Below are 9,370 nucleotides of genomic sequence, written 5' to 3'. Positions count from 1 at the left end.
CTGATACTCCCTAGTGACTCATGGGAGTTGGAGTCCCAGGTTGTTCATGCCCCTATTCTGCCCTATGGGCCTGGCTCTCTTGCCAGACTACATATCCCACCAAAGTGTTCCCCTGTTGAAATTCTATTTTCCATAACAACTCTACTCAGTGTGAATATGGGTGGCAGATTATGACCCAAAAAACTCCAGGGCTACATGCCCAGAGCTCAGTGCCCCTGTTCTTAGAGAATGGAGATCTAAATAATGCCAGAAATTGGCACAACATCTTAGGTTCTAAGGGCAAATGACCTGTATAAAAACAAAAGCTAGGACAGCTGTGTTGCTAAGAAGCGCCCCGTGAAGCTGAGAGGTTCTGTGGACCCAGTGTAGATGTACAGTACAAATATACATGCGTGGTTCTGCAAGTTTGACTCACACTTTAGAAAAAGGCTCATACTTCAACCTGAATCAGTTTTTGTTTTCAAACAGTCACTGATATAAGGTGATTTAAAAAAAACCAAACCAAACCAAAAACTACCTTCACACTGTCAGCTTTCTTTTCAATGGCCATGAGTTTAGTACAGGGATCTGCAACCTTTGGCACATGGCCCGCCGGACAACCTACCTCTAACTCTTGATTTGAAAGGGAATGACTTTTTTAAACTACAGCAAATACAAATGAGGACTAATTTCTAACTGTTACTTTATTAACACAATAGGAAACAATTCTGGGGAATTGTACTTGAAAATACATTGACTATAATAGGTGTAAATTAATAAGCATTTAGTATGACACATTGAGACAGAATGCTTTTCTTTAATGTGATTTTCTACCTCTATCATAGCTAATAAAATGATTTTAATTATTAAGAAATCTCAAAAAGGTAGGAAATTTATTGTTTGAAAGCATAAAGATTTATGTAAAAAATTCTCTTCAAGATGTTTAATAATTCCACCTACTCCCACCCATCCCTCTTCCTCAAAAAGTTCTGTATTGGAAAGTAGATAAGAATTATCCCTCCTGTTCAAATCAGCATTTGAAAAATTAAAAAAGCTATTAATATCTTTCCCTTTAAAGCCTTGCCATAGAATAAAGCACAGCTGTGTATACGCTTCGAATTCCCTACATTCCATTCTATTCAGCTCTCAGAGTGAAATTCACCCCAGTACAGAGGACTTAAACAAGGATCCTAGCAGAGTTTTAGAGCCACATAAACTCTTAAAGAGGAATTAATGCACCGATCCACTTAAATTGGATTACTTGCAAAATTAAGCATGTCTTTAAATGCTCGATTGAGGCCTAAATGGGATTTAAAGAGGACAAGGAGAGGATTCTTTAAAAATTGGGATTGTATCTGATTTTCCTTTTTTGTGATGGTGTGAGAAGGCCTGAGCTGTTTGTGGGTTTTGTTGCTGGTTTTTTATTTTTAATTCCTGTCATCTGGAATGCCAAGGCAGCTCCTCCTGGATTTTTGCAGGACTCAGCTCAAGTTTACAGGGAACTCTTGTGCCCTAATTGGAAGATTAAGGGATGTTCAACCTTTAACGAAGACACCCTTTACGTAAAATATCACTTAATCCTTGACTTTAAGTAGGGGTTCACAAACAAAGCATTTTAAACAGTCTGCCTGAGGACTCCAACCCTCAGCTGTTTAACTTTTACAGTTTTGGCTCGTGTGATGTTGTTTCATTAGTCCACCATTCACCACAGAGGTTTCAGGGCAGACAAGACCTAGGGGCAACTCTACGCTTAAAACGCTTGCATTGATGCAGCTGCGCTGATGCAGTGCTTTAATGAAGATGCTGTATGCCAACAGGAGAGAACTCTTCTGTCGGCATAGTTAATCCACCTCCCCGAGAAGCAGTAGCTATGTCGGTGGGAGACGCTCTCCTGCCAATATAGCGCTGTATACATGGGGAGTTAGGTCAGTATAACTATGTCGCTATGGGGTGTGGATTTTTCACATAGTTATGCCGATATAGGTCTGTAGAGTAGACCAGACCTAGGGCTGGTCTCTTCAAAGGAGCTGGATCCTTAGCTTCCATGAGGCCTGGCCCAAAACCCATTGAAGTCAGTGGAAGGACTTCCACTGAGTTCAATTATCTTTCGATCAAGCCCTTAGAGTCTTTTGAAAATCCCAGCCTACAAGTCTTTGATGCTCTCCTCAGGGTCCCTTAAACTGTGTGAGAGCTCCCTGTCACTCCAGTCTGTCTGCCTGACCAGGAAATGCCTTGAAATTGTGCTAATTTAAATCTTGCCTTGCAGGTAACTTTCAGTGAACTCCAGTTCCACAGGAATGTGGCTTTGCAGTGTCCAGTTCCTCTCTCTGGACATTCATAGAAATTATCAAATCCGCTGGCTGTAAAGAGGCAGAATACCCTCCAGCCTGCTGGCTTAGAGAGAATACTCGCCTTCCCTGAGGAGAGCATCACAATGTCTAATGTAAAAATGAAATAGGAATTTAAAAGAGAAAATATTTCAGCCCTTTTTAGAAAAATCATAAAAAAGCAAATAACAAACCAAAACCCACAAATCCACGTTTTTCCCCACCGTAAGTTACGTACAGGGTCCTGTGGGCCTCTCTGCACTTAGTGAATTCCATCATTCCAGAATAAATTATGTTACTTTGAACCACTGTTTCGGCACAAAAACAACTGCAACTTGCACCCCAGGGTGCTTCTTCATAATAAAAAGTTTAATAAATATCTAGTAAACTGCAATTATTTTTGTTCTATCTTTTAAAATTGTCATTACATGACCTATAAGTCCGCATTTTGCAGAAATGTTCACCACTCCGAATAGTATATTGGATCAGTGGATTAGCTTTCCCTTTTCTTACACACGTAGCCTAGATACCTTAACTTGCACTAGCATGAGTGTTGCACTTGTGAAGCGTCAAGAAAAAAGTAATGTGCAACCCTTGCGGAATCTTCAATTTCACAGGTATTGGTTCCCGCAGGCCCAGCTGTTTCCTGTTCCTGCAACACGTAGTGTATAGGAGACTGATCCTGAGAGGTAGGGTGCACCCTGTACATGCAGGAAGCACTCAGCACCTGGGAGGATCAGGCTCTCGGTCTATTAGCAATGAGACAATTCAAGTGTTCTAAACTTTAGGCAAGAAATGATATTTGCCAATACGTTGGAGCAGCTTGCGCTTTAACCCCGCACCATTTCATTATTTTAGGATGCATCCACCCTATGCTCACTGCTTCATCTGCATTGGCTCCATCAGCTCCTTGGTTCTATTGCACAGGGATCTAACAGTGGAGGCAGTACTGACCGCTGTTGCTTGCCCACTGTAGGATGCTGCAACACGCAGTACATTGGCGTGCTACAGTTCGGTAGCACAAGCTGGCTGCAAATAGTTTTGCCTTCTAGATTTTATTTTCTTGAGGAGGCAGTTGCTTCTGAGACAGACCTCTGCTCCCTCTTCCCTGTGTGAAAGGAAACTGGATCGTAGTTTTGAAGAGCTCTGTTTGTGATACGCTTTGGATTTGGCGATGAATTATAATTATTTTAAGGGACTTTATTTAAAAAAATCACACTGCAATTCTTCTGTAATTCTTTAAAACGCCCTGGTAGCTAACTCTTTTCCAGTTTCTCCGACACATTGTATACACTACAAGACTGCAGGGACGTGAGCTGCTTTCACTTTCTTGTGACACCGGGAACTTTAATGAAACAAACTCCAAATAGCTTTTAAAACAGCTATGAATGTACAATAATTTTAGGCCATTCCAGTATTCCAAGGTCTCCGTTTGCTATCCCAGCACAAGTTCTGTTTTGAGAAGGATTTTAAATTGCCCCTTCTCTTTTTTGAAGGCTCCATTCTGTTTTGACACTTTAAAAAAGAGAGAGAGAGAGAAAGCAAACCCTTCAGACAGGCGTTGTTCTCCTGTTAACCATACTGATGTGGAGTCCTTCTTTAAATTCCTTCTGAAGAAAGTTGTGGACCTGCAGAAAGCTGGCTTCTTGGTCCGCACTGTAACTGGCTGCAGTTGTAACCTTCAAGGGTTCTCTGGACAGAGTGTACATAGAAATTTCATTCATAGGGATGGAACTGGCAATCTTCATGCCAACTGGAGAAATGTCCCTAGACGGAGAAGGCTCTGTAGATTGGGAGCTTGATCTGGATCTCCTTCTCCTGTACCTATAGCTTGGCATCCTGGCATAAGGGGAAGAGGAAGAAGTCTTAAGGAATTCCCTCTTGGTTTTAAATCTCAACTCTTTGTTTTTCTCAATGTAAATGTTCACTGCCAGTACTCCTATGGTTTCAGCCACAATAAAAGACAAAGCTCCAAAGTAAAAAGACCAGCCGTAGTTGTAGTGGTTCTTTTTGTCCTCATCTCTCTTATCACTTGGGTCACCTGCGTTGCTTGATATATAGACAATGATCCCTATGATATTACTTAGTCCTGGAAAAAAAACCAAAAAAGTTTTTATCGGTGGGAAGGCAGAAACTCAAACCAAATTGCCCTCTAGATCTGAAAACTTAAAATTGCTACAAGGCAAGATTTCATTTATTTATAGTAAACAATATATTAGCAGTCATAAACTTCAAAACAAACCAAAAAGTTTGTCAGTGGGTAGGCATAAAAATATCTAATGGAAACAAGAGACATGATCTCACTGAATAGTTTATAATAACTCTTAGAAAGCCTGAGCCAACCCTCACTGAAGTCAGTGGAAATATTTTGATTGACTTCAGTGCAATTTGGTTCAGGGATACGTAGGACTTTTCATACACAGATCTCAAAGTGCTTCACAAAGGAAGAAAAGTATCATTTTGCAGATGGGGAAAATGAGCCACTGAGACTTACCCAAATGACATAGCAGGGCAGAATCAGGAACAGAACCCAGATCTCTAGATTTTCATGCCAATGGCCTGTCCACTGGGTCACACAGTCTCACAAGTTGCTGGCATAGTCCCACTAACTTTGATGAAGCAGGACTGGTCCATAGTTCTTTGTTAATGGTGACAGAGCAGTGACAAGTCAGAACTGGCTAATGAGGTTTAGTGGCCTTATAATATTCAGAAGTGGTAATAAAGATACATTGTGAGCCCCGGGCTATAGCTGTTCACCTTGATCAAAATAAATTATCCTCCACCTTGATGGATTTTCGTCTAAATGCTGCATACTTAATATCACAGGCGGTGTTTTCTGACACTATACTTGAGGCAAAGAAAAACCTTGGCCGTGAGAGGTGCCTGATTCAGATTCCACATGGCCACCTAATTTTAATGTCTTTAACAAAGTGTAAAACACTTGTGTTACTGGCCTTAGGTGAAGGGCAGTGAAATCTCACTTCCAGGAAGAACTCATTAGGTTAAGTGCCTTGCCAGGATTTCCTTGTTAAAATGCTTCAAGAACTTAGTTTGTCTCGTGAGATTTGCCTCAGATGAAGTTGTTGATGCCCTTGAACTCCTGGGAAAAAGAACAGAAAGGGATCCCCCCCCCCAGCACCTGGTCCCCCACCTATTAGTCATCTGATGGGAAATGGCAAATCCCCAAAGCTCTGTGTATAGTCTGGGAGCTAAATCCTGCTTTTAGTAGAAGTTTGGAGTGCATAAGGCAAGCTGGATTTGGCCCTGTGTGCTATAAAATGCTAGACACAATTTATAGTAGAATCATACGATGCCATTTCACATTTTAAAAGTGAAGAAGGAGCTTAAAATGTGTGAAGGAAATCCATGAAACACAGACCAAATGGGCTGATATGCAGCATGCCATCTGCTCCGTTTGTACCAAATCACAGGGTCAATGGCAAACCACAACACAGACACCTTGCTGGAGATGATGAGGTTCAGTGTGCTCCTTTATGTGTATCAGAGACTGCTGGGACTTACGTAAGTATCCAGGGAGCTCTCGGAAGCCCCTGGCAGTCTGAGAGGAAGCTCACGCATGCCCACGCTGTGTTCATTCAGCCCCTGTGCTCTTAGAAATCCACTAGCATATTCATAAAATGCACCACCAAGGTATTTATTCCTGCATGTTATTTCTGCAACTTGTGTGCTGCAAGGTATGTTTCACTTCTCAAATCTCTCTCACTGTCATTTGTTGAGAAGGGCTGAGACTCCATCATTTGGGTCCAGCTGCAGATTTCAGGCAGCCTGAAGTTGATGGGTGTAAGCATCCAATGCAATTTAAGTTTGGCTCTGTCATAAATATAAAGGGAAGGGTAAACCCCTTTAAAATCCCTCCTGGCCAGAGGAAAAATCCTCTCACCTGTAAAGGGTTAAGAAGCTAGGATAACCTCGCTGGCACCTGACCAAAATGACCAATGAGGAGACAAGATACTTTCAAAAGCTGGGGGGAGGGAAAAACAAAGGGTCGGTCTGTGTGATGCTTCTGCTGGGGACAGAACAGGAATGGAGTCTTAGAATTTAGTAAGTAATCTAGCTAGATATGTGTTAGATTATGATTTCTTTAAATGGCTGAGAAATTAAGGTGTGCTGAATAGAATGGATATTCCTATCTGTGTGCCTTTTTGTAACTTAAGGTTCTGCCTAGAGGGATTCTCTATGTTTTGAATCTAATTACCCTGTAAGGTATTTACCATCCTGATTTTACAGAGGTGATTCTTTTTACTTCTATTAAAATCCTTCTTTTCAGAAACTGAATGTTTTTTCATTGTTCTTAAGATCCAAGGGTTTGGGTCTGTGGTCACCTATGCAAATTGGTGAGGATTTGTACCAAACCTTCCCCAGGAAGTGGGGTGCAAGGGTTGGGAGGATTTTGGGGGGAAAGACGTTTCCAAACAATGCTTTCCTAATAAAAATAAACCCAGATAAATGTTTGGTGGTGGCAGTGGAAGTCCAAGGGCAAAGGGTAAAATAGTTTGTACCTTGGGGAAGTTTTAACCAAAGCTGGTAAAAGTAAGCTTAGCAGGTTTTCATGCAGGTCCCCAGATCTGTACCCTGAGTTCAGAGTGGGGAAGGAACCTTGACAGGCTCATTTTCCAAGCCTTGACTTTAGCCCCTCCAACATATTAGTGTGGCCAAAGTTTGGCCTCTAACATAGGAACCATTTGCAAAATGTGATTTTGGATTTCAAACATGGCTAGCAGGGGATGGTTTCATTTGAACCTTCTGTGGTCATTTGGATTTAACTCTGATTTCTCCCATACTTCCATGGACAGCAGTCCCATTTGTGCTCTTTGTGGATCTGTTGCATGGTATGATACTAACATTCTGCTGTCATTTGATATGGCATCCCATGCAAAAAGATGCGTTAGCCAGCTTCCTGCTGAGAATGGATATGTGTTTTATCATTGATACATGTATTTTAAAGGGCCCATTACTAGAGTAAGCTGCTATGCTCTTCTTTTTGCTGCTGTGCACAGATGTTGGAAGAGGACATGTTATTTGGTAGCAGGATAGAATGTGGAAAGCCCATCTGCTGAGTGGAAACTCTCATTTTAAAAACCATTGCACACTCAAGAGCCAAAGAGAAGCTTCATTAAAATCTGTGGAAAAATCCTCATCAAGCCACAAACCATTGAGGCTCTTATGGGAGATATCTCTGTCCCTTGGCTGACCAAGTCTCCCTCGCCGCCTTCCCTGCTTGGCCTCAATCTCTAAACACAACAAATTATAAATACTACTAGCTGGCTTTTAATTCTGACTTGTGATTCAGAATCCTTATGTGTGAAAGGCAATGAGCTTTGAGAAGCCAGTTCCAGTCTCCGATTATAGGCTTGGTGCAGTTTGGAGGGGTTTTAAGAAACAGTATTTGACCTCCTCCTGTCCTGCTGTGACCATCTCCCTCTGCAGCAAACCACATTTATGTATCCTAAACACTGTAGGGCCATTTGGACAAATGTCCTTAAAATGAGCTATGTGGAGGGTTACACATCTGGCTGAGACTTCAAAAGAGCCCAAGGGAATTAGATGCTGTCTAGTTAAGGTACTTACGTGGTCCCAATTAGTGTAGTATCTGAGCACCTTTCATTTTATTTAGCCTCACAACACCCCAGTGAGATAGGGAAATATTATCTCAATTTTACAAATAGGAAACTGAGTCAAAACTCTGGTATTTAGGGTCCTAATTTTCACTGGAATCCATGGAAGTTAGGAGCCTAAATACCTTTGTGGGTCTGGGCCAAAGTGACCTTCCCAAGGTTTTCATAGATTCCAAGGACAGAAGGGACCATTGTGGTTATGGGGGGAGGGATAGCTCAGTGGTTTGAGCATTGGCCTGCTAAATCCAGGGTTGTGAGTTCAATCCTTGAGGGGGCCATTTAGGGATCTGGGGCAAAAATTGGGGATTTGGTCCTGCTTTGAGCAGGGGGTTGGACTAGATGACCTCCTGAGGTCCCTTCCAACCCTGATATTCTATGATGGTTGTCTAGTTTGACCTTCTATATAGCCCAGGCCAGAGAATTTCCCCAAATCCAGATCCAGTCTAGGTTTAAAAATTGTTAGTGATGGGAGAATCCACCACAATCCTTGGTAAATTGTTGAACTAGTCACACTGGAAGCCTGCATAAAGCAAGTATTTGAACTTCAAGTCTCCGAAGTCCCAGGCTAGTATCATGAACCCTGGCCCATCTTTCCTTCACTTTCCAATTCAATGGGTTTTGGGCACTTGGTGCCATTCTTTTAGAAATCCCAGCCTTTGCTTCTCAGCACATCACAGCTCCTACTGCAGGCAGCCATACAGCGGGAGTTGTTTATCTGCTGAGCCTTGTCTATGTGTTTGCATTTCCAATTTAGAAAGGAGACGCTACTAAATAAATACATTTCAGGCAAGAATGTACCTGCTGCAACAAACAGAATCCCAGCACTGAGGATAATGTTGTTTTTGCTGTTGTAAATCCTTCCTGCTCCGACACAGAGTCCTCCCAGTAATAGCAATATTGTGCTGAGGATGGGGAATACGCTGGAGGCGCGGACAATACCTGAGGGATATATAAGAGGGAAAACATGACAGACAGTAATTAGCCCAGATCCCTTTTCAGGTGCTAGCATAGAGATCACAAGGCACATTTCCTCAGGGTGACCCTCAGCCTCTGCTGGCCTGGCACCATCACGGCATTTGCATTTGGAGGCAGGTTTTTAGACCCAAGGTCATGAGCCGATGGCTGATGTGATGGAGACAAAGTGATTGTGACTGCAGATGCAGTACTTTTCATTTGCTGCTCCTAAGCGTTTTGAGATTTCTGCTGGCAAGTTTGCAGCTATTACCATAATCTGTCTTTTGATGTTGCTGCATGCGGAACACTTTTGTACCATGTACAAAATTGTACATTTTGAAAATGTATCAGCCAATGAGGTTAGAGAGATTAACCCCCATCATCTTGCAGGCAAAAGCACTGAAAAATACATGAGCTGACTATTAACTATGTAATGCCATGTGGGCAGCTTTATGAGATGTAGATGTGGTTTGG

At 42.1% G+C, this 9,370-nt stretch overlaps 1 protein-coding gene across 1 annotated transcript in view; it reads right to left on the bottom strand.

The window, feature by feature from the left end:
- Positions 1-341: 341 nt before the first annotated feature.
- Positions 342-9,370, bottom strand: part of CACNG4 (calcium voltage-gated channel auxiliary subunit gamma 4) — a 61,773-nt gene continuing 52,744 nt past the window's right edge. Inside the window, exons 3-4 of the mRNA XM_037914636.2 lie at positions 8,741-8,881; positions 342-4,395 (exon numbers count right to left, since the gene is read on the bottom strand). Of these exons, the coding sequence (XP_037770564.1) occupies positions 3,857-4,395; positions 8,741-8,881 (680 nt within the window). The 3' untranslated portion in view covers positions 342-3,856. The remainder of the gene's footprint in view (positions 4,396-8,740; positions 8,882-9,370) is intronic.

The sequence above is a fragment of the Chelonia mydas genome, chromosome 14 (assembly GCF_015237465.2).
Source record: "Chelonia mydas isolate rCheMyd1 chromosome 14, rCheMyd1.pri.v2, whole genome shotgun sequence".
Taxonomy (NCBI): Eukaryota; Metazoa; Chordata; order Testudines; family Cheloniidae; genus Chelonia; species Chelonia mydas.
The sequence above is the reverse complement of the archived record's forward strand: the minus strand, read 5'-3'. Positions and strand labels throughout refer to the sequence as shown.